We start from the raw sequence: 26221 nt of genomic DNA on the forward strand, positions 1-26221 counted from the left end.
TCAATCACACTCCACCTTCTCCACCATGGCCAAAATCAAAGAGCGATCTAAGGACACCAGGGACAAAATTGTAGACCTGCACAAGGCCGGTTGGGCTACAGGCCAATAGGCAAGCTTCTTGGTGAGAAGGCAACAACTTTTAGCACAAGTATTAGAAAATGGAAGAAACACCAAATGACTGTCAATCTTCCTCGGTCTGGCGCTCCATGCAAGTTCTCGCCTCGTAAGGTAAGGCTGATTCTGAGAAAGGTCAGGAATCAGCCCAGAATTACACAGGAAGACCTGTTCAATGACCTGAAGAGAGCTGGGACCACAGTCTCAAATATTACGGTTAGTAACGCACTACGCCATCATGGATTAAAATCCTGCAGGGCACTCATGGTCCCCATGCTCATGCCAGCACAGGGAATGGCCCGTTTGAAGTTTGCCAATGACCATTTGGATAATTCAGAGGAGGCATGGGAGAAGGTCATGTGGTCAGATGAGACCAAGATAGATCTTTTTGTTATCAACTCCACTCGAAGAAGAGGAAGGATGATTACAACCCCAAGAACACCATCCCATGGTGGGGGAAACATCATACTTTGGGGGTTCTTTTCTTCAAAGGAGACAGGACGACTGCAGCGTATTGAAGGGTGGATGGGGTCATGTATCACGATATTTTGGCCAACAACCTCCTTCCCTCAGTAAAAGCATTGAAGATGGCTCGTGGCTGGGTCTTCCAGCATGACAATGACCCGAAACACACAGTCAGGGCAACTAAGGAGTGGCTCCGTAAGAAGCATTTCAGGGTCCTGGAGTGGCCTGAAGACTTGGCGTAATGCATTATTTACCCTTGTCGATTTTTTTTTTTCACTTCAGGATGAAAAGGTCCCTGACAACAAATACACTCCTCAACATTGAAAATGAAGCGTCAAGAAGCAAAAGTTGCGGAATTATAGAAATCACAGAATCAATAGAGATATTAATGATATGCAAATGATGAAAAGTTGTAAACAACATTTTTGAAATCTATCAGTTTATTCAGTATCGACTGAATGCGATGTACAGAAATGCATGCTCTTACATTCCTTGTCTTGTTAATAATGGTTGTCGGAATAATGTTCTGCCAGGCTAAATGCATTTGCACACTCAAATCATCAAAATCCGCTGCACCCTATGCATTTGCCGATCAATGACGATGCGGAAGTGCACGGTGGGAGAAAAGTCCGGAGATGCTGCAGGTCTTAGTAGCACTCTTAGGCCATGCAGGCTGCTAACAGTACCAAACGCAATATGTGGCCTAGCATTATGTTGAAAATCTGCTTCTGGGACACTTTGAAGTAATGTTTTTACCACTCGTTCCATGATTGAGTCATTCTGTAGTGCAAGTGAAATTGGACATCACATATCAAGACTAAGGTGCCAAGCACTGTCTACACAAACCATCAGATGGCTTTTGCACGAAAATAGAGCTACAGGCTCTCCATTGACCTCAAGCCACTGGTCTCAAATGCTATCATAGTGCAGCGAAAAATGTAAATGAAAACCATCTTGGATACAATGATAGCCAGAGATTTGTCTGGAGACCACTTGGGCAATGCCATGAAAAGACCTTCACAAGGGAATGTCACACCAGTCCTATTCCCATGATAATGGTGTGGTGTCATAGTCTACTGTAGCTGGAGCCCTCTAGTCTTCATTCCAGGTACACTAACAGTTCAGTGTTAAATTGATTTGGTCATGGAAGCAGTAGTACTGGCATTTCTTTCCAAAGAGCAGTTTTTCAACACGACAACGCCAGGTTGCATTTTCCCATGCTACTCTGAGCAGCCTTTGTGATCTAAACGTGCTACCATCATCTGCAACATCTTTGAATTTGTCTCTTGTCGATCACATCTGGGACTTCATTGGTGAGCAATTGTAAAGGGATCTGCCAGCAGCTGATCTTGATGATTTGTATGCCCAAGTGCATTGCCCATTGCAGAATATTCCTCAGACAACCATTAAAGGGGTGGTCCAAAATTTGTAATATGCTTGCATTAAAAATTCCCTACTGTGCCTTAACTACACTGTTTTATTTTTTTCCCTATTTTCTGTGTGATGACGCTTTGTTTGAGAATCCCAGTGCATCCCACTGTGTGGGGAGGAGGTGGGGACAGAGGCTGGATACCCAGCATTCAGAAACCAGCGCCTGCCCTGCAAGTAACGTCACTTATGGGGTCGGTGTTAGTCTCTGCATGTCGCCGGGTATTCTGACAGTGCGCTCTTGTCTGTGTTGCCGGCTTGTTACTGCTGATCTGAGCCAGTAACACAGAGCGCGCGCTGTCATTGTGCACATCTCACAATGACAGCACGCAGGGACTAGCCCCTCCCCTGAAATGAGCATCACTGATGACACTTCGTTTCATGGAGGGGGCAGAGACTGCCTCTGCACCCTCATGACGCTTCGTTTGAATATTCCAGCATGTAATAGGATTCTGAAATGAAGCGTCATCACACAAGAAGTAGGAAAAAAAATACAATAATATTGTAGTTAGGGAATTTTTAATGCAAGCATAATAGCAGTTCGTTTAGATTAGGGCACTAAATAGTGATTTAGATTAAAATTTCTTTGAGCGTCGGACTACCCCTTCATTGGTAACATGCCAAGGTGTGTAAGTGCACGTATTTCCATGCTGGGTGCTCATACTTGATAATGAATAATTTGAGATATTTTGAAACAGTTTCCATTTTTCCATCATTTTCATATCCCTAACATGTCTATCCTACCTGAGACTTCGATAAACCCATGTCCTTTCCTTCTTAATGTTGCAATTTCAATGTTGAGGAGAGTCTATGACATTAATAAACTGTGTTTTCAAACTTTGAAGAAATGGAATTACATTTAGTCCAAATACTTGGTCTGATATTAATGTAGCAAATTATCAAGTGTAATTTGTGCATCTTTTATTTCTTCCAAGAAATGCATTTTTTGACTGTATTCCAGAAGACTGATCACAATTTGCTGTAGAATGTGGGTTAATTTGTCTTGAATTGATTATATATGGTATGATATGAATGCAGTTCCCCCTACACCGATTATGATACAACCGCATATTAAATTACCATATAATGCAGGCAAATCTGGAAGTGGTAAAATTATTGATAAATTGTCTCTATTATACTTTTTTTTTCTTTATCACTTTTCTATCTGCCTCTAACATTAAGTATAGAAAGATCTGCATAAATATACTGTAGCACTAACAAAACCAGAAGTATACCCTTGTTAGAGACCACATCACAAGGTAATTTCCATTTTTATTTGTGAAGGCAGGTTTTTATACTTTCTGGCTGTCTTATATCACCAGAGCTACACAGTGAAATGCATACCATTTATATCTAGAAAACTTGTTCACTGGTTAGTTATTATTTCAAGGGATGCTATATGGATTTGTCAATCATATTTTGGCATAAATACCATACTATGTCCTGTAATATGTATTCATGTTAGAATTTTAGTCTTAGCATGCTGCAGGAGCATGTGTCACGCAAGGTGTGGGAAAGACTTAGTGCAACACAAAGAGAAGAGGGAAAGGGAGCCCAGACAGGGGGGGGGGGGGGGGGGAGTGGAGACTTCCTAAGTTGATCTAGCGTCACCCTGTCTCCCATAACGTCCCTGTATTGGCTCTTCACAAATTGCCGCACGCGTGCCTCGCCCTGTCTTTCCCTGGCGTATGACTAAGGCTAGGGAATGGAGGAGATGAGCACTAGTCGATCTCCACTAAACACTATAGACAAGAGGGTTGGACAAACCGGGGGAAATTGCTTAGCTTTAGACTAACTCCAAACAAATGCGCACACACCCTCAAGCACCAGAGAGGACGAAGTACTGCTCTTGCTAAAGCTTTCACAGCTAGTAATGAATATCGCCGGCACCTCCCACTGAAACACAGCAGGTATTTATACACCCAGGCAGGGTGATAATTAGCCAGAGGGAGATAGCTGCTGGGTCCTAGAGACAGCCTCTAAAAAGATGTCTGTAATGCCAAACGTAGAGATCTCCTGCAACCAACTGCAGGGCGACTGTCACCTCTGACACACCTGTGACAGCATGCTTTATAGAAAGTGCCTATTCTTTGCACTGCAAGATATGACAGTAGCAAAAGTTCAAGGCTTAAAGAGAATCGTTCACTAGGTTTCTGCTACTTCTGAGAGAAGCATGATGTAGAGACAAAGACCCAGATTACATCAATGTATCTCTTACTGGGTGCTTGCTGCAGTTTTGATAAAATCAGTGTTTTGATTTGTTACAGATCTAGCAATTCTCTGAATGCTGAGCTCTATATAACCCCGCCCACACCACTGAATGGCCAGCTTTCTGTGTACACTGTGCATAGGCAGAAAGGTGGGCCAGGGTTATACATAGCTCATGAATATAGAGGACTACGTAACATCAAGTTTACTAGTCCTCTTGCTGGAAAAAAAAGTAATTTTATACAGCAAGTATCCCAGTAAGTGACACATCTCTGGAATCCGAGTCCCTGTCTCTCAATTATGCTGCTCTCAGATCAAGGGGTAAATACAGATTCCTTATTGTTAATTTTATTTTTCTTCCTTTCTCACAAGGGTTAAAGCTGCACAGACTGAGCTAGGACAACAGATACTAGCTGATTTTGAGGAAGCATTTCCATCACAGGGAACAAAGGTAATTATTTTAAGAAAATAATTATATCTAAGGTTGATGCCTAAAGGCATTATATTGATGTTGGGACATGCATCAATGAGTATGCAGCCAAGTCCTACAAAAGTGAGACTTTCTTACATCTGTTGGTTGTATGTACCCTAAGGTACATATTACACTTGCAGAATGTAAAGCACTATAGCAAGCAATGTGCAGGCCGAGAGCAAGGGAATCTAGGAGGAATTCTGAAACCAGCAGAATTATTTCTGTAACTTTGGGCTTTTATACACGTTAAGTATTTGGTGTTGGCAGGAAAGAGGCAGCATAAAATACACACGTTTTTGCCTCGTTTTTCTCCATTGGTTAGTGTAGGTGAAAAATGTTGAAAGAATTGACATGCTGTAGAGATGAAACTGCTTCAAATCTGCAAGAAAAAAATGAGCAGCGTGCGCATGAGACTTCAAGAATCTCATTCACTTTGCTGGTATTCACTGTGCATAAAAAAGTAACCAAAATGCAGTAAATACTTAACGTGTGCACAGACCCTAGGGTCCTTACAAAATGGAAAATACAAAGTTAAACCTGTTTTTTTTTTTAGAGGTATCCTTTTTATAAATGAAGTTGAAGTTTAGAGGACATGCACTTGTAGTATATTTTTAATATTGTTCAGATTCACCCAGTGGTAAAAAATTTGGAATTAATGTTTTTTGTTTTGTTTTAATATACCAAACCAACATCGCTTCTGACACTTTGCAAAGCTCCAGTTAAATAAACCTACATTTTCCCTTGTTTTTGCTGTGTCAGAGGCCAGGTGGACCCAGTAACGTCCTACGTGATGCCTGCTTGGTAGCCAATGTCTTGGATGTACGGATTAAACAAGAGATCATAAAGAAATTTATTAGGCAGCACCTGTCTGAATATTTGGTTCTCTTCCAGGAAAATCAAGATGTACGTATACTCGTTTTTGACGAACATTAATGTATCTTACTTGATGTATTTTTTATTTGCATACTCAATTTGGTTATTATTGGGTTTTCCCCTGCGAGGGCCCCTAAAGAATATGTGCAATTGCAGGAGGAGCTTCCAGTGCTTTCACATGTAGTATTCCATGGGACATTTTTTTCAAGAGCCTTTATGTCTGGTTAATAAAGAAGCTGTAGAATATAACCTATTGTCTTGAGGGAACCCCTATAACTATGCGTCCCAATATTTACCATGATGTAGATTGTAGCCAGCCTTGGAGGTACATAGATATGCTTCCGATGGAGGTACATGGATATGCTTCCGATGGAGGTACATGGATATGCTTCCGATGGAGGTACATGGATATGCTTCCGATGGAGGTACATGGATACGCTTCCGATGCAGTTCCAACTATGTGAATAGTATAGCACACTTTAAATAACATTTAAATTTATTCAAGCATATTAACTTTATTAGAAGGGAAATATGCTAAAAGGGCTACAAGCCGCTATTCTATTAGACATTTCCAAGGCAAATAAAAACCCCCCTCTTATATGTGACCAAACTGTGAATCATGATTTCCAACCCCACCCCACCTCTTCCAGAGTGGAGCAGGTATATGTATAGTATACACCTGATGAAGGCTGTATTATTATTATGTATACAGCCGAAACGCATTGTTTATTTTTTTCTCCAATCTCTACCACACTCGCTGTGGGAGCGCCGATCACTTGGATTTTCTTTTCCTTAGAAGCATGAACTGTGATTAACTGAAGTGAATTTCCTAATTTTTCCTTCTTATCACCTATTTTTACATGGCAGGTTGCATGGCTTGATAAAATTGATAGACGCTATGCTTGGATCAAACGTCAGCTAGTGGATTATGAAGAAAAGTACGGACGCATGTTTCCAGCGGACTGGTGTATGACTGAACGCATTGCTGTGGAATTTTGCCATATAACCAGGTAAGATGAGAAAATAGAATAGTCATTTGGCAAAATTAACTTTCTCCAATTTTCTACAAATGGTATTAAAGACCCCTCAAGAGCAGAAATTTGTTTAACAGCACAGCAAGAATATAAGAAATCATTCTTCATAGTCAATAGCTATTACTTTAGAGTAAAACCTTAAAACCAGTGAAATTTCTTTAAAAACGCTGTTACTTGGTAATACTATGATTTCTTTGAGAGCTTGTGATAGACTTGTCCTTATAGACAGCAGCCAATCTAAAGAAGCAGACCTGCAGGGGGTGGGAGAAAATGGCAGTTTGGACCAATGACCAGACAGGAGGTGTGTCTCAGACTACATCAGACTCCCTATTACCTGCAGCTGAACTGTAGTCCCAGCTTTGTCTTAGTACAGCAAAGCCAATAAGCTGCAAAACTGCAAGAACTGAGTAAAATATATAGCAGGTTAGCATCACCTCTTGATCCTGACTTGCATACCATTATTTGGGTTCAGAACCAGACATTCAGCTTTTTTAAAATGTTCCTTTTAATTGTGAGGCTGAAATGATGGTTTCTGATCCTAGTTTTTAATAAGAAGTTATGTAGTCTTTTTTTGCACATTATAGTACAGGATTTCAAGGCCAGGAAGAAATTCTACAAGGTTGTTTGGCTTATATTTGGAGTGCAAGTTTACGACTGAACTACTTAGTAGCTGCTGGCAAATGTGTAATTCAATTTCTTCAAGAATTATACAGTGCCACCCATATTAAAGTACACCTGTCAGCAGGATTGTGCTCCGTAAACTACATACACTGCCTGGTGGGCAACATTACACTGATTAAAATGATACCCTGATTGATGAAATCCGTCCTGTGGTTCTTGTGTAATCTTTACTTTCAGTTTGGAGATAATGATATGCCCTTGTTTCGGAGCGGCCTGTGGGGGGCGCTCTATCTGGTTCTCTGCTTACTCAGCTATATGCTCTTATGACAGCTCACTGTGCATTCACTGACCTGCCTCTTATTTTACATAATGCATCTAGTAGTGCAGGGCTAGGTAAAATAGGAGGCAGGTCAGTGAACGATCAGTGAGCTGTCATAAGAGCACACAGATGAATATGTAAGCAGAGCACCAGATAGAGCGCCACCCACAGGCTGCCCCGAAGCACGGGCATATCATTATCTCCAAACTGAAAGTAAAGATTACACAAGAACCACAGGGTGGATTTCATCAACCAAGGTATCATATTAATCAGTGTAATGTCACCCACCTGACAGTGTATGTAGTTTACTGAGCACAATCCTGCTGACAGGTAGGCTTTAAGTTCACCTTCTTTCCAGTTCTACAATTTTGTGCATACACGAGCCTATGAATTCCTAGTTCCTATAGGTTTGTACTGTGCAGAATTAATTTCTCTATATTCTTTATTTGTTGAGCACTGTATGATTTTGTGCAGATTCACTCCTGAGTTTATAGTTAGGCTTATGCTTTTATTACACAGAGTGGTGTCCTTGGTTTTATTCTTGTCTATTCTGCATAGGTCCCCTGTGAACATACCCTTGAGTGCTATAATGCAACCAAAGTAACGCCGGTCGCACTCACAAGTTAAAAATCTCATACATTTCCTTTTAACCGCATCGAAGACTTTTTTCACTTAGTGAAAGCATTGCTCAATGCAAGGACTTGAGCCGCCCAGCTATGTTGTTCAATAATTTAATCATATATTCTGTGCTGAGCTTACTCCAGGAAAAAGAAGAAATCCCCTTGAGATGAAAAGTATCTACGCTACAAGAGTTTTTCTAATACCCTTTATACCTGTCATTGTTCTCACTTTAATGAGAACTTCATATGCTGCCAAAGCTTTGTACTTTTGATACACACGCTGGCTTAAAAGCCCGAAATTGTACCCTGAACTCCTCACCTTTCCGCAATTATTTCTTGTCCAAAACTAAGAGTAAAAGGACAAGTCTGAAATGCAAGTGTCTGATTTCTCTATATGGAGAAGACTACAGCTAAATCACAAATTTAGCATATCTGTCTAGTAGGTCCAAAACGCTGTAGTGATTCAATTTATACTCTACATGATTTATATATTGAACTCCATAATACAATACTGTGCATGATGGGCCCCTTTTCTTATTAGAGATGGTTTGTGATTAAATATTTTGTGACTCCTGCATATAAAAAAACACTTTCGCACTGTTTTCGCCTTCGTGACCAGGCCAATTTTTTTTTAATTCTGACCAGTGTCACTTTGAGATAATAACTCTGGAACACTTCAATGCTTTCGTGACCTATTGTACTTCGTTATAGTAGTAAAATTTCTTTGATATGACTTTTTTTTATTTCTGAAAATATCAATAATTTGGCAAAAATTATGAAAATTTCGCAATTTTCAAACTTTTAATTTTTATAAACTACAGAGTTGTCACACAAAATAGTTAATAACTTTTCCCACATGTCTACTTTACATCAGCACAATTTTTTAAACATATTTTTTTTGTTAGAAGGGTTAAAAGTTGATCAGCAATTTTTCATTGTTCCAGCATAATTTACCATTTTTTTTAGGGGCCATATCACATTTGAAGTGACTTTGAGGGGCCTATATGACAGAAAATACCCCAAAAGTGACACCATTCTAAAATCTGCCCCCCTCAAGGTGCTCAAAACCACATTCAAGAAGTTTATTAACCTTTCAGGTGCTTCACAGGAATTAAGGGAATGTGGAAGGAAAAAATTAAAGTTTTACCTTTTCCCACAGAAATGTTACTTTAGCCCCAAATTTTTCATTTTCACAAGGGTGACTGGAGAAAATGCACCATAAAATATGTTGTGCGATTTCTCTTGAGTACACCAATACCCAATATGTGGTGAAAAACTACTGCTTGGGCGCCTGGCAGAGCTCAGAAGGGAAGGAGCACCATTTGACTTTTGGCATGCATAATTGGCTGGAATCAATAGTGGACACCATGTCGAGTTTGGAAAGCCCCTGAGGTGCCTAAATAGTGGACCCCACCCCCTCCCCCCCCATAAGTGACCCCATTTTGGAAACAAGACCCCTCAAGAAACTTATCGAGATGTGTGGTGAGCACTTTGAACCCTCAGGGGCTTCACAGAATTTTATAGTGTTGAGCCATGAAAATAAAAAATCTAATTTTTTGCACAAAAATATTGTTTTAGCCCCATTTTTTTTTATTTTCACAAGGGTAACAGGAGAAAATGGAAGCCAAAATTTGTTGTGCAATTTCTCCTGAGTACGCCTATACCCCATATGTGGTGGAAAACTACTGCTTGGGCGCACGGCAGAGCTCGGAAGGGAAGGAGCTCTACTTTGGTTGGAATAAGTTGTGGACACCATGTCACATTTGAAGAGCCCTTGACATGCGAAAACAGCAGAAACTCCCACAAGTGACCCCATTTTGTAAACTACACCTCTCAAGAAATTCATCTAGGGGAGTAGTGCATATTTTTAACCTTAAGTTTGCAATTTTCAAAAGGGGTAATAGGAAAAAACAAACAGTACAATTTGTTACACCATTTCTCCTGAGTACACAGATACCCCATAAGTGGTCGAAAAGTACTTTTGAGGCAGTGTGCAAAGCTCAGAAGGGAAGGAGCGCCATATTACAGTGCAGATTTTGCTGTTATGGTTTGCGGGTGCCATGTCACATTGACAGAGCCCCTAAAGTCCCAGAGCAGCAGAAACCCCCCATAAGTGACCCCATTTTACAAACTACACCTCTTAATGAATTCATCTAGGGGTACAGTGATCATATTGACTCCACATGTGACTCACAGAATTTTATACCATTGGGCGGTGAATAAAAAAATAATTGTGTGTTTAGCCCCAGATTTTACATTTTCACACTGGGCAATTGGTAAAAATAGTGCCAAAATTTCTGCTCAACGTGGCAATACCCCATATGTGATTCTACAGTCCTGCTTAGCCACACAGCGAGGCTCAAGAGGGACGGAACGCTATTTAACTCTTGGGAGAACAAATTATTGTAGAATAGTTTGCAGTCTCCATATACAGAGCCCCTAAGTGCTATAAGAGCAGAATCCCCCCTCAAGTGACCCCATTTTGGAAATTATACCCCCTTGGGAACTTATCTACCGGTGTAGTGACAATTTTGACTCAATGGGTGTTTTCCAGAAACAAGCAGTAGTGGATGTTGCTGAGTGAAAATTGCAAACTGCCGTTGCAGTGACCAGTACTTTATAGTGACAAGTACATTATGCCCAGCTCATGCTTCTGGAGACATGCACCCGTAAATTAGGCAGGTTCTCATCGCTGCAGAAATGCCAAACATGTGGACTCTAAAGGCACACTGGGGCTCAGAAGGGAGAGGGGCATTTGGATTTGGGAGTGCAGAATTCATTGACTTTCTTTTGGGGGGTGAGTAGCCATAGCACTTTTCCAGAGCCTTTGTGCTACCAGTAACATGGAAGCTCCTGTATTTCCATTGACAGATGACAGACCTGAGTGGAGGCTTTTTTTGTGGATTGAGTTGAAGCTTTTGTTAGGAACACCTAACATAACATTTTGGATCACATTTATCCTGCGCTCTACGCTGAGCACTTACATCAGGGTTTCCATCTAAATCTCCAAGTGACGTGATTCAGATGAAACCTCCACGGGATCCATTCACTATAACTAGGCAGCAGAGTTACTCTGGACTCCGTCTGGCCTCTGTTCAGAGTTGTCTTTTTTTTCAGAAGTGCACATAACTGTGGCGGACTGCACTTTTATGCACACCTAAAAAGACGGACACCGCTGGATCATAGGGCAGACAGCGTCCACAGTGCCTCCATCTGCCTAGGGAATCTTCTGCTGGGGATTCCATCTGAATCACACATTTTAGAGATTTACCCGGAAACCCCGGCCTAAGCGCTCAGCGCAGAGCACAGGATAAATGTGAGCCGAGCCTTACTGCCATCTTTAGGATGCAGAATGAGCAAATCAATAGCAGGTGAGGCAAATAGGAATAGAATAAACAGGCTGCTACTCACCGATCCTGTTGCAATTAAAAGTCCTTTAATTCAGAAAAACTGCTAATCCATCAAGCTCTATATTGCAAGGCAAGAGTGAGCAGCGCGGGGAGAGGGGAAGTGGATGACGAATGTTTCACACCTGCTTGGTGCTTCTACTCGTTCAACTAGTACTTTTAATTGCAACAGGATTGGTGAGTTGCTGCCATTCTATTCTTATTTGCTTGAATATTTGTTGGCTTTTGCACCATTGGGAAATTCCTGTCACAACTGAGCCAACGAGCCAGCCACAATACTTTTATTTTTTACACCGTTCCTCGTGTGGTATAAGTGATTAGACGACTTCAGGTCGGTGCGATTACAGTGATACCAGATTTATAGCGGGTTTTTTATGTCTGGCCGTTGCCACACACTAAAAGACCCTTGTTTTTGTAAAAAAAAAAAAAAAGTTTTGGCATCGCCGTATTTAGACAGCTATAATTTTCCCATATTTCGGCCGACAGAGTCATGTGAGGACTTGTTTCTCTGCGGGACGAGTTGACGTTTTTACTGGTACCATTTTAGGTCATATAACATTTTTTGATCGCTTTCTATTCCGATTTTTGGGAGGCAGAATGAACAAAAACCAACAATTCAGGATTTTTTTTTATGTCGTTTCACGTGTGGTAAAAGTGATAAGGCAGCTTTATTTGGGTCAGTACAATTACAGCTATACCACATTTATATAATTTTTTTTATGTTTTGCCTCTTTTACACAATAAAAACTATTTTATAGAAAAAATAATTGTTTTTGCATCGCTTTGTTCTGAGAGCTGTAACTTTTTTATTTTTTGACTGACGGAGCTGTATGGCTTTTATTTTTTGGGGTGGGCCAAGATGATCTTTTCAGCGGTACCATTTTTATTTCAATTTGACTTTTTGATCGTGTTTTATTCCACTTTTTGTATGATGAAAAAAGCATAGTTTTTTGCCCCATTTTTCTTTTTTGTTTTTACGGTGTGCACAAAAGGGGTTAGCTAGTGTGACACTTTTATAGATAAGGTTTTTTCGGATGTGGCGATACCAAATATGTGTACTTTGGGTTTTGTTTTTATATAAATGTTTAGCATTTATTGGTTTAATTTTGGTTTTTTTATTTATTTTGTGATTTATTTATTTTTTTTAATACTTAAAACTTTTTTTTTTACTTTTGGGACTTTAATTTTTATTTTTCTTCTTACTGGTCTCATGCAATGCAATAGACATGTATTGCATTGCACGAGACCTGTCATTTTTACACTGGCAGATCGCCTGTTAGACTCAGCTGCTGGCTTAGCCTAATAGTCCACCATAGCTGGCGGACCCTGAGGTCGTCATGTGACCTCCGGCTGTCATGACAATGCTTTGATTCCCCGTGGTGTTCAGATCGCATCATGGGGGCGTCTAAATGTGTTTTTAGAGGCATGCGTCCCTCTGTGAGTAATAATTCCTCGAAGGATTTTCTTGTTTGCTCAGTGTCTCTGTAAGCTTTGAATGGGTCCTGGAATTCCATCAATTTTACCCCAAAGACTAGATGGTGCACCGTCTATTATTATGTATTTCTGAACACTGAAAAACTAGTGCAATAAAATTTGAGGTGTGTTCCTCAGAACGTACAAAAAAGATTCATAAAAGAGAAAGTGAAAAAAATGCAAATTGTAAATTTTCAAACTTGTGTTGCATCAGCTGCATAAAACATGCTGGTATCAAACTACTCACTACCTCCATAGAAATACATTACAGGGTATAATTTACAAAAAAAATACATTTATTGGGGATTTCTGTTGCTCTTGAACCACACAGGCTCTGCAAATATGACAATCTATTACAAATAGAGCCAAATTTGTGTTCCAAAAATCAAATATTGCTCCTTCCGTTCCGAGCCCCTGACCTTTTTCCCAACAGAACTTTTTGACTACATGTGAGGTATCGCCACACTCATAACAGTGAGTGAAAAAACTATGGGGTCCACTTTTTGGTGTTACCTCTTGCAATAATGAGAAATTTGGAGCTAAAGCAAGATTTTTGTGAAAAAAATGAACATATTCAATATGATGACCTAATGTTATCAAATTCTGTGCCATATCTGTGGGTTCAAAATGTTCACTATATCCCTGGATAAAATCCTTTAGGGGTGTAGTTTCCAAAATCTGGGTCATTTGTGGGGTGTTTCTGCTGTTTAGGCACCTTACAGGCCCTGCAAATCCGACAAGGCGGCCTCCATCTGTTTCAGCCAAATTTGTGTTCCAAAATTCAAATATTGCGCCTTCCGCTCCGAGACCTGCCATTTGTCCAAACAGCACTTTCTGACTACATGTGGGGTATCATTGTGCTCGTAAGAAAGTGGGTAACAAACTGTGTGGTCCTCTTTTTAATGTTACTTCTTGCAATAGTGAGAAATTTGGAGCTAAAACAAGATTTTAGAGGTGTATATTTTAAATGTATTTTTTTTCATTCCACTTTGCATTAATTCCTGTGTAGCACCTGAAGGGTTAATAAACTTATTGAATGTGTTTTTTGGGGACTTTGAGGGGTGCAGTTTTTAGAATGGCATCATTCTTGGGTATTTTCTCTCATATAGGCCCTCCAAAGTCACTCCAAATGTGATGTGGTCCTGAAAAAAAATTGTTATGTAAATTTTGTTGGAAAAATGAGAAATCGCTGATCAACTTTTAACCCTTCTAACTTCCTAACAAAAATTATGGTTCAAAATCTGTGCTGATGTAGACATGTAGGAAATGTTATTTATTAATTATTTTGTGTGGCATAACTTTCCGATTTCCCTCCTCTTCACTCATCGTTTTTGGTTCTCATTACTTACTTAGTATTCTGGTCTCTCAGCAGTATCATCAAGCCCACATATGCTTTCATATGCTGTAGTGATCTTAAATTTGCTTGCCAATTTTTTATTTTCTACCACTGTTGCATGTTCTTTTTCGAGAAAATTGTATTGTTTATTAAAAAATTTTTACTTTTCTTTTCTGCAGAAATGATCTTTCAAAAATCATGAGAACAAGAGCTAAAGAGATTGAGGTGAAGCTTCTGCTCTTTGCTATCCAGAGGACCACTAATTTTGAGGGACTTCTAGCAAAGCGTTTCTCTGGCTGCACCTTGACCGATACTGTTGTGGTAAGACCATTGTACTATATTATCTTTTTTGTTACAACACTGTTCATATGTGAACTCTGTTTTACTTCTCTATCCATTTTTTGTATAAAGAAAAGTAGGAAAGAATTATAGCATATGGGAGAAGGTTAATGTAATGATAAGAATCTTTCTGTAACTCCCATAGACTAGAGTGGGTACACTAGTTTTATACAATGGAGACCAAAATTGTTCAGAGTATTCTAAGTGTGGCTGCATTAGTGACTAGCATACAGGCAAAACTATGTTCTCATCATGATCACCTATGCCTCTTTTAATGCATCCCATTATTTTATTTTCCTTGGCAGCGGCTTACTGACACTGATCACTAAAGTGGAGCCGTCCATCCATACACCCAAGTCTTTTTCAGTAACTGTTTTACCCAGTGTTTTACACTTTAGTACATAAATATACATTTTATTTCCTCTGCCCAACTGCATAACCTTACATTTATCTACATAAAATTGTAATTGCCATTTCTCAGCCCAAACCTCCAGCTTATATAAATCTTACATTTTAAATTATCCTCCTCTGTGTTGAATACCCTGCAGAGTTTAATATCACCTGCAAATATTGTAATTCTACTTTGTATGCCCCCTACAAGGTCATTAATGAATGTTAAAAAGAAGAGGGCCCAATCTTGACCCCTGTGGTACCCCACTGTTAACTGTGACCCAATCTGAGTGTGTTCCATTAATAATGACCCTTTGCTTCCTATCAGTGAGACAGATGTTAACCCAGTTAAACATATTTTCTCAAGTCCATACCTGGGCAAAGTTTGGCCCACGGAAAACATCGGGCTCTTTGGCTATTCCAGTCTGGCCCTCAGACCAAGACAGCCAAAGGGCTGAAATAGTAGCCCACGGGCAGCACAGTTCCCTCCCCCGCCGTCGTCTTTGTCACCGCTATCTGCATCCTCGGCCCCTTCTTCCACCAATTAGCGTGTGAGACAGCTGACGCGATGACATCTTTTCATCGAGTCAGCTGTGCACTGTGAAGAGTCAGTGCGCCGGAGATGGGGGAACGGGAGCGAACTGAGTATGTGTTGTTGTTGTTTTTTTCAAGTATATGGGATGTTTGTATGTACATAGGGGGCTGTGTGGGGCTTACACTGTGTATAGGGGGGACTCACACTGTGTATACACAGTGTATGTGGTGCTTACACTGTATATGGAGACTACATGGGGCGCACACTATATATACGGAGGTTATGTGGTGCTCACACTGTATATACGTAGGCTATGTGAGGTTCACACTGTATATATGGAGGCTATGCGGGGCTCACATTGAATATATGGAGGTTATTCGGGGCTTACACTGAATATATGGAGGTTATGCGGGGCTCACACTGTGTATACAGAGGCTTTGTGGGGCTCACACTGTGTATACAGAGGCTATGTGTGGCTCACACTGTGTATATAGAGGCTATGTGGGGCTCACACTGTGTATACGGAGGCTATGTGGGGCTCACACTGTGTATACGGAGGCTATGGGGGGCTCACACTGTGTATACAGAAGCTATGCGGGGCTCACTGTGTATACAGAAGCTATGTGGGGCTCACACTGTGTATACAGAGGCTTTGTGGGGCTCACACTGTGTATACAGAGGCTATGTGGGGCTCACACTGTATACGGAGGCTATTTGAGGCTCACACTGTGTATAATGAGGCTATGTGGGGCTCACACTGTATACGGAGGCTATGTGGGGCTCACAATGTATATACGGAGGCTATGTGGTGCTCACACTATATACGGAGGCTATGTGGGGCTCATACTTTATAAAGGAGGCTATGTTTGGCTCATACTCTATATAGGGAGGCTATGTGAGGCTCATACTGTATATATGGGAGGCTGTGTTTGACTCACACTATATATGGGAGGCTATGTGGGGCTCACACTGTATATATGGAAGACTGTGGGGCTCATGCTGTATATATGGGAGGCTATGTGGAGCTCACGTTGTATATAGTAGAGTATGGGGGCTCACGCTGTATATGATAGTCTATATGGGGGCTCATACATTATATAAGAGGGCTGTGTGTGGGCTCAAATGGTATATATTAAGTGATACAATTAAAATTAATATAAGTCCATTGTCCAATCAGTGACTGGCTGTGGTGGTCACGTCAGTGTGGCACATCTTATCTGCAGCAATGTAAACACAGGCCAGTAGGTAACTTGGGTTGTCAGCGCTGAAGCAACAGGGTATTTAAAATATTAACAGATACTTATTTGTTATTTTGTTTTTAAATTCAAAAACACCTTTAAAACCTTTTCCTAATTCCTGTCTCGCACCTAATCTGACATAGAATATAGCGGTACAGTAGTGCATGCTGGGCAGTCGTTGTAGTTGCCAAGGTTAACTCACTATGCCCAGAAAGTTGAAATTATTATTAAAGGATCTATGCACCATACACCATGCACTCGCATACTATTATGCTTAATGTTCGATCTAGCAGGTAATCAGAGTTGGAGGGGCATTTAAAGCCCAAATTTTCTGTTCTCACAGTGTGTCTCATGAAGTGGAGCATATTCTGCAAAGTGTCTCTCCCTCTAGTGGACTTGGTGTGGCCATGTATTACCAGAAGGCCACTCACTCAATTGTTGGCAGGCTGCAGGTTTCCCATTTTGATGACACTAAATTTTGCTGTGTTGTGACCAAAATTAAATGAACATACAAGTTTAAGATGGCCCCTTTCAGCACTCTGTCACCACATTCCTGCCTGTCCACATTTGTAAAAGAAAAATGTGTAGGGTGCAGGACTCTGCAGCATAGTTGTTTTTCTAAACCACTCTTACAGTTTTTTGGGGGCGCTAGAAGCAGGAGCAGAACGCTGCCCAGTTGAGCGCAATCCACAGCACAAACTTCGGTTGGTCTGTGCTGCAGGTAAACATACAAAGCTCTAATTTTCCGAGTGATGTACAAAATCTATTATATTGCAGAGTCCTGCACTACAATCATTTTTTCTATTCAAAGTGGAGATACACCTTTAAAAGGTCGTGATTCAGCCTAATATATGTATGGCACAAAGATATGTTTCAGCATCCCTCATAGACTGTAAAGAAGAGAGTCAAGCATGTGCCCAGCCAGCTCTCCCCAGCTTTTCTTCCTCTTAGCAGCCTCTGTCAGCAGTCTAACACTGTTATTTTCAAAGAAAAGTCTGCTGCAAATGCTGGAGGGTAGGAAAAATATGGAAAATAGGCACTTTTTTGCCGCCTTTTGGCTGCTGGTTTTCCCCCATTCATTTGAACGGATGAAAACGCTGAAAGAATTGACATACTGGAGATCTGACAAATCTGCAAGGAAAAAATTAGAAACATATGCATGAGATCTCTGAAATCTCATTCACTTTGCTGGTACAGTAAAATACAACGTTTTTTTTATTGCAAAAACTCGCTGGAAAAATTCAGCAAAAAATGCATCGTGGGAATATACCCATAGAGGTATTCTTGCTAAGCCTGTTTATTTCTGTGAGTTCTATGCAGTAACCATAGAGTGCCCCAACAGCTAGGCTGTGTGCCGGGGTCCCCTTTTCTGGACTTAGATGCGGGATCTAGATGTGGCACTTATAACCAGCAAAAAGGTACATTTAAATGGTAAGTATCTTTTAACAAGCCATAGAGACTGTGTTGTTAAATTTGGTCATTTTATTCGATTTTACTGTTTATTTTCATGAAGAACGTATATATTTTTCTCATTCAAATTCTTCTTTTTCTATTATAAAATAAAAAGGGCTGATTCTGATTCAGCCTGACCACTGCAGACTTGGCACCTGATCTGAATTCCTTCCTCAATTACTCACAAACTTGTAGCTGCCTTGACAAAAAAAAGTAGTTTTTATTATGTGGTTCTGTCTGTGATGATCTTATTGCTAATATTTAAATGTACTTTAGCCGCTTTGTAGGAGTCTATGGAAGGTTGTCTGTACAACATAGATGTACAATACTATAAAGTGCATTCTTAAACATTTTTTGGGCGTCTACAATTCCTTTTTTGGGGGCTCATATATGTTTTTCAGCAATTTCTCTTCCTCTACTTGGTCATTAGAAAAGTGGAATTCTCATATCCTGGACCAAAACCTCTCCAGATCTCTTGGAAGTGTGAACTTGAGTATGTAGGCTATGCAATCAGAATTTTTAGAGCAGAATTGTGCCTCTTAAAAATAAAGCTTTATTAAAGAGGTTGTCCACCACTTTTTAATGACCTATCCTTAGGCTAGGTCATCAATGTCTGATCGGTCGGGTTTCGACACCCGGCACCTGTTATTGGTGTTGATGGCGGCAGCCACCGGCCTGTACTACTCACCTGCAGAGCTGGCCATCTTCTGATAGTGGTCGGGGCTTGATGCTGCACATCCACCTCCTATTCAAATCAATAGGAGGCCGATGTGCAGTACCCTGCGGCGGTCACTATCAGAAGATAGGAGCAGCTCCGTAGGTGAGTACTTCCGGCTGACGGCTGCCGACACCGATAACAGTGGTTCGGAGGGGGTGCCAGGTGTCGGACCCCGACCAGTCATTGATGACCTATAGGATAGGTCATCATTGAAGAAGTAGCGGACAACCTCTTTAAGGCCTTCTATATTAAACATAGTTCCTAAACATGAGCAGAAGGCATCAGAAAAAAGGACAAAAAAGTCATGATTCTTTCTAGTGGTTAAATGGTCTTGATTAATAACTAGCATTTTTTTCTATACAGTGCATTAGTATTATACACTGGTAAATATTTGTGTCAAGAGCTATGTACTTCTACATACGATTGAACTTCAAACATCATAACATAAAGAGTAATTAATGTGTGCCGCCAACGCACAAATTACTCAAAACAGGAAGAGTCATTGTTTTTTTTTTAAATATGCTTTTATTCACACATTATTAACCACTTCGCACCAGAGCCTGTTTTAGCCTTCTTGACCGGGCCAATTTTTTCAATTCTGACCACTGTCACTTTATGAAGTAATTACTCTGGAACACTTCAACGTATCCCCCTGATTCTGAGACTGTTTTTTCGTGACATATTGTACTTCATGATTGTGGTAAAATTTCTTCGATATCACTTGCGTTTATTTGTGAAAAAATCGGAAATTTTCGAAAATTTTGAAAATTTTGCAATTTTCAAACTTTGAATTTTCATGCCCTTAAATCAGAGAGATATGTCACACAAAATAGTTAATAAATAACATTTCCCACATGTCTACTTTACATCAGCACAATTTTGGAACCAACATTTTTTTGTTAGGGAGCTATAAGGGTTAAAAGTTGACCAGTGATTTCTCATTTTTCCAACAAAATTTACAAAAACATTTTTTTAGGGACCACATCATATTTGAAGTCACTTTGAGGGGTCTTTATGACAGAAAATACCCAAAAGTGACACCATTCTAAAAACTGCACCCCTCAAGGTGCTCAAAACCACATTCAAGAAGTTTATTAACCCTTCAGGTGCTTCACAGGAATTTTTGGAATGTGGAAGAAAAAAATTAACATTTAACTTTTTTCACAAAAATGTTACTTTAGACCCAATTTTTTTTATTTTCACAGGGGTAACCGGAAAAAATGGACCCCAAAATTTTTTGTGCAATTTCTCTTGAGCGCGCTGATACCCCATATGTGGAGGCAAACCACTGTTTGGGCGCACGGCAGGGTTTGAAAGGGAAGGAGCGCCATTTGACTTTTTGAATGTAAAATTTGTTTGAATAATTAGCGGACGCCATGTTGCATTTGGGGAGCCCCTAATGTGCCTAAACAGTGGAAACCCCCACAAGTGACACCATTTTGGAAACTAGACCCCTTAGGGAACTTATCTAGATGTGTGGTAAGCACCTTGAACCCCAAGGTGCTTCACAGAAGTTTATAATAATGAGCTGTAAAAATAAAATTTTCACATTTTTCCCACAAAAACGTTTTTCATCCCTTAATTTTGCATTATCATAAGGGTAATAGGATAAATTGCACCATGAAATTTGTTGTGCAATTTCTCCTGAGTACGCCGATACCCCATATGTGGGGGAAAACCACTGCTTTGGTGTACGGCAGGGTTCGGAAGAGAAAGGAGCGCTATGTTGGCTGGGATAGGTTGCAGACACCATGTCACATTTGAAGAGTCGCTCACATGCCGAAACAGCAGAAACCCCCACAAGTGACCCCATTTTGTAAACTACACCTCACAAGGAATTCATCTAGGGAAGTAGTGAGTAGTGAAGTAGTGGGCAGTGAAAAAAGCATAATTATATTTTTACCACAAAAAATGTTTTACCCTCAGATTTTACATTTTCACACAGGGCAATGGGTAAAAATGGTGCCGAAATGTGTCACCACACAATTTCTTCTAAAAGTGGCAATACCCCATATGTGGCTGTATCGTACCGCTCAGCCATACGGCGAGATCTGGGGGGGGGCGGAGTGCTATTTGACAATTGGAGAACAAATTATTGTAGAATAGGCATTTGGATTTGGGAGCACAACATTTTCTGAATTTCTTTTGGGGGGCAAGGGCCATTTCGCTTTTCCAGAGCCTTTCTGCTACCAGTAACTTGGAAGTCCCTTATATTTTTAACAGATGACGGACCTGAGTGGGGACTAGCTTTTTTTTTTGAGGACTGAGTTGAAGCTTTTATTGGGAACATTTTACGTAACATTTATCCTGCGCTCTAGCCTGAGCACTTACATCGGGGTTTCCATCTAAATTTCCAAGTGATGTAATTCAGATGAAACCCCTGCGGGATCCATTCACTGTAATGGGGCAGCAGAGTTACTCTGGACTCCGTCTGGCCTCTGTTTAGCGGTGTCCTTTTTTTCTGAAGTGCACAAAACTGTGGCCAACCGCACTTTTATGCACGCCTAAAACAAATGACACCGTGGGATCACAGGCCAGACGGCATCCACAGTGGCCTATATCTGCCTCATTACAGGGAATCTTCCGTCATGGGTTCCGGCTGAATCACGTATTTCAGAGATTTACACGGAAACTCTGGTGCAAGTGCTCAGCGCAGAGCGCAGGATAAATGTGGGCAGAGCCTTACTGCGATCTTTGGGAGACATAATAAACAAATCAGTAGCAGGTGAAGAATTGGTTTTATTTATTTTTTACGCCGTTCCTCGTGTGGTATAACTGATTAGATTACTTTATTCTTCGGGTCGGTGCGATTACAGAGATTCCTGATTTATATCGGGTTTTTATGACTGACAGCTGTCACACACTAAGAGATGCTTTTTTTTTGCAAAATCTAGTTTTTGCATCGCCATATTTTGAGAGCTATAATTTTTCCATATATCGGCCGACAGTCATGTGACTGCTTGTTTTTTGCGGGACGAGTTGACATTTTTATTGGTACCATTTTTGGGTACGTGACATTTTTTGATCGCTTTCCATTCCGTTTTTTGGGAGGTAAAATTAACAAAAACCAACAATTCAGGAATTGTTTTTTGAGGGTTTTTTTTATGCCGTTCTGCCTGTGGTAAAAGTGATCAGGCAGTGTTATTCTTCGGGTCAGTACGTTTACAGCGATACTACACTTACTGTATTTTTTTTTATGTTTTGGCGCTTTTACACAATAAAACAATTTTAGAGAAAAAATATTTTTTTTGCATTGCTTTATTCTGAGCGCTATAACTTTTTTATTTTTCGGCTGATGGAGCTGTATGGCGGCTTTTTTTTTGCGGAACAAGATGATGTTTTCAGCGGTACCATTTTTATTTCCATTTTGCTTTTTTATCGCATTTTTTTCCACTTTTTGTTTGGCGATATAATGAAAAAGCATATTTTTTTGCTCCGTTTTTTATTTATTTTTATTACGGTGTGCACAGAAGGAGTTAATTAGTGTGACAGTTTTATAGATCGGGTTGTTTCGGACGCGGCGATACAAATATGTGTACTTTTTTTGGTTTTGCATAAATATACGGATTTATTGGTTTAATATTTTATTTATTTATTTTGTGATTTTTTTTTTAACAGTTTAAAAACATTTTTTTTTACATTTTTACTTAGTCCCTGTATGGGACATTAATTTTTATTTTTCTGATCACTGATCTCGTAATACATGTCTATTACATTACATGAGATCTTTGCTGACTTTCACAGTCAGTGTGTCCTGCCAGGCTTCAGCTGCAGGCTGAGCCAGGCAGGACACCATATATGGCAGATCTGGAGGCGGTCATATGACCTCCAGCTGCCATAGCAACGCCAGGTCCTGGAATGTATAAGGGGGCCGTCTGAGAGGTAAGTGGACGACCCCCTCTCCTCCTGCTGTCTTCTATATGCCGCGATCACTATAGATCGCGGCATATAGAAGACAGCAAAGGGTTAACATCACTGGGACCTGATCCAATCCGGTCCCGATGATGTTCCCTGTCAGAGCTAACGCTCTGCACCGGAATCGCAGCGCTTGCAGGACCCTGGGGGTCCTGAGCGCTGCGAGACCACCCACCGTTTTTAAACGTCGGCGCTGCACAGAGCCCAGCAAGCGCCGACGTTTATCTACAGGGGGCCGTCGCAAAGCGGTTAAAACTATTCTAAGGGATCCCAACAAAATAGGGGCAAATGTCAAGATGCAAAAGCCAGATAACAAGGAGGATGGGTAAAAAGTACATTAGTGAAGCCATTCAGGAAAATCCATGAAACAAGGCATATAGGTCAATAAAGTACAATGTAAATATATCCAGGTTATATTGCATGTCATGATAAATGGAATAGCCTTACCCATCCTGTGTTTGCCCAAATCTTGCCAGCCACTGACCCCAACGTGCTTTTTGCTTGTTTTAATTTATTCAGGGGGTACAGACAGGACAGATTGGGCACAAAGCACAAACCCATGAGTGGTAGTTGATCCTTAAACTGTATAACCTGCCTACTGTATAAAAGCGGCAAGGTGCTCCTGATGTTGCTTTCGCGTTGGGATTGCACATGCATGTGTAATTCCTGATACCTGCTTTACCTGTCAGTAAGGGCTTACTACATAGATACAGTAACCAAACCCAGCTTGCATAGATATGGTAATGAACCAGTCTTACTATATAGATGCAGTAACCAAACCAATCTTACATCATAGATATGGTAACCAAGCAAAGCTTGCTACATAGATATGGTAATGAAACTAAGCTTACTGCATAGATACAGTAACCAAACCAAGCTTACAACATAGATGCGATAGCCAAACCAAGCTAATGACCTAGATGAGGTGAGCAAACCAAGCTTTCTAAATAGATTTTATCAAACCAAGCTAACCACACAGATAACGTAACCAAACCATGCTTGCCACGTAGGCACCATAATCAATCCAAGCTTGCTATGTAGATATGGTAACCAAACCAAGCTTGCCACACAGATATGGCAAAAAAAAATACTTGCTTGTACATGCATTTGGTAAGAATCAAGCTTATTACAAACATATGTAGTATGGGGGAAGAAGGTGTCTGTGATTGAAACTGCATGCTGTCCTCATAGGTCTACCATAATCAAACAGCAACTGTTGTACTAATAAAAATTTTGAATGCTATATGCAATTTACTTCAGTATGGCCTTTTGCAAACCACTGCTTTTTGAAAATAATTAAGAACTCTTTTTTTTCAACTGGGAAAAGAAAAATTCAAAGGTGTATATGAGATAATGATGGCTTACATATCCAGATAACGGGTTACGTTGCACAATCTACACTGATTTCAGAAGAAATATAAACACAGATGCATAAAAAACCGCATACAATTGACATTCAGGTGTGTCACCTTATTTGTAGAATATCTAGATACAATTCTAGCCTAAGGGACTGTTCACATTACTTTTCGGCATATGTAGCTTGAGGACCATGTAAGAGTGAGGGCAGCCTCCTGTCAGGTATTGTGAACGTGCATTCCTTTGTTCACCGAACCTGACTGACTGGACAAGCGGAGGAGCCAGTGTGTACTAAAGGCGGAGATAACCTTTCTAGCTGTCCCAGATTCAACATTTATCGCATCAGCCCGACAACGACAGGTTTATTGGAAGGCAAGAGGACACCATGGAGCTGCTGGAATAAACTACACAAATATACTATTCGCTACATATTGTAGTCTCAGTTTGCCACTTTACTTTTACAGGTGCTTTGCACATTATATCATATTTACATATGGTTCAAACTGTGTTACATATATACAGTGACAACCAAAAGTTTTGCTTCTTTTTTTAAAGAGCAATTCTGTCTGGTTGGTGTGATGCCATTTTCCTGGTGATTTAAGTAAACTAGAAACAAATGGTTGTCAGCTATAATGACGAAAATTGTGTTTGACATTGTTTTATCCCTGTATGTGTTAGTTTTCAACATTTGCTGGGCCACATGTTTTGCATATTTTTTCAGGGTAGTCGAATTTTGCCTAAAATATATATACTTTTTGTTATGTGTGTTTTTAGGTTAAAACATGGCAAAGACCAAGCCAAATTTAGCACCAGAAGTCAGGAAGATTATTCTGAGAGTGAAGTCAGGCAAAAGCCAAAAAGAGGTAGCTATGGAATTCACCTGTTCAACTGTTCTCAAGTCAAGTGTCACATATATTATGAAAGAAAAAGAAGGTTATGGAACAGCTGACAAACCTAGAAGTGGACAACCACGGAAAACTTCCTCCAGAGTTGATCACATTATTAAGAAAAAGTCAGTATCTGATATCCATAAAAGTGCTGTAAAGATTTTGCACTAAATGAACGAAGAATATGGGGTCAAAGTGAGTCACTAAACTGTGGTGTGACGGCTAAGAGCAGTAGGGTTGAATGCATGAGTTCCAGTCAAGAAGCCTTTCATCTCTGCAAAGAACCGGAAGGTCCGACTTGAGTTTGCCAAAGAACACAGCCAATGGAAAGAGACGGATTGGTCTAAGGTGTTGTGGTCGGATGAATCCAAGTTTAATCTGTTTTGTAGTGATAGCAAGCACTATATATCCCACCCAATTTGAAAACATAATGATGTAAGGTACCAAACGCCTACAGTGAAACATGGTGGAGGCAATGTCATGGTTTGGGGCTGCTTTTCTGCATCTGCCATTGGCCCTCTCCATAGAATTGATGGAAATATGAATGCTACCATGTACAAAGATATACTGGAGAATGTAATGCTGCCACATGGTAAAACAAAAGTAGGCAGGGGATGGAAATTCCAGCAAGACAATGATCCTAAGCAGACGTCCAATTTAGTTATAAATTGGTTAGCAAAGAAAGATGTTTGCCTGCTGCAATGGCCAAGCCAATCACCTGATTTATACCCTATAGATCTCCTTTGGGATGAGTTAGGGTGATGAGTTGGGACCTGTACTCATAGCAATAAAGATGAATTTTTTGTAGATTTGCAAATGGAATTGCGCAAGATCCCTCAAGATGTCTTGAATTCCCTAGTGGCTTCAATGCCCCGTCTGTGTGGTGCAGGAATTAAAGTCAGAGGTTATGTTATAAAATACTAAGTTATGGCCTTGTAAACAATGAATTACTCTATGTTGTGATCAATAAATAGTATATGCAAAGCTTTTGGCAGTCCGTTTTCTTTAATTAAATGACCAT

At 40.3% G+C, this 26221-nt stretch overlaps 1 protein-coding gene across 1 annotated transcript in view; it reads left to right on the forward strand.

The window, feature by feature from the left end:
• The window catches only part of VPS53 (VPS53 subunit of GARP complex), a 267635-nt gene that overhangs the window by 123977 nt on the left and 117437 nt on the right, over positions 1-26221 (forward strand). Inside the window, exons 8-11 of the mRNA XM_073665297.1 lie at positions 4588-4666; positions 5447-5590; positions 6428-6570; positions 14550-14691. Coding sequence (XP_073521398.1) covers positions 4588-4666; positions 5447-5590; positions 6428-6570; positions 14550-14691 — 508 coding nt within the window. The remainder of the gene's footprint in view (positions 1-4587; positions 4667-5446; positions 5591-6427; positions 6571-14549; positions 14692-26221) is intronic.

The sequence above is a fragment of the Phyllobates terribilis genome, unplaced genomic scaffold (genome assembly GCF_046119375.1).
Source record: "Phyllobates terribilis strain yellow unplaced genomic scaffold, ASM4611937v1 Scaffold_2__4_contigs__length_985480577, whole genome shotgun sequence".
In the NCBI taxonomy this organism is placed as follows: domain Eukaryota; kingdom Metazoa; phylum Chordata; class Amphibia; order Anura; family Dendrobatidae; genus Phyllobates; species Phyllobates terribilis.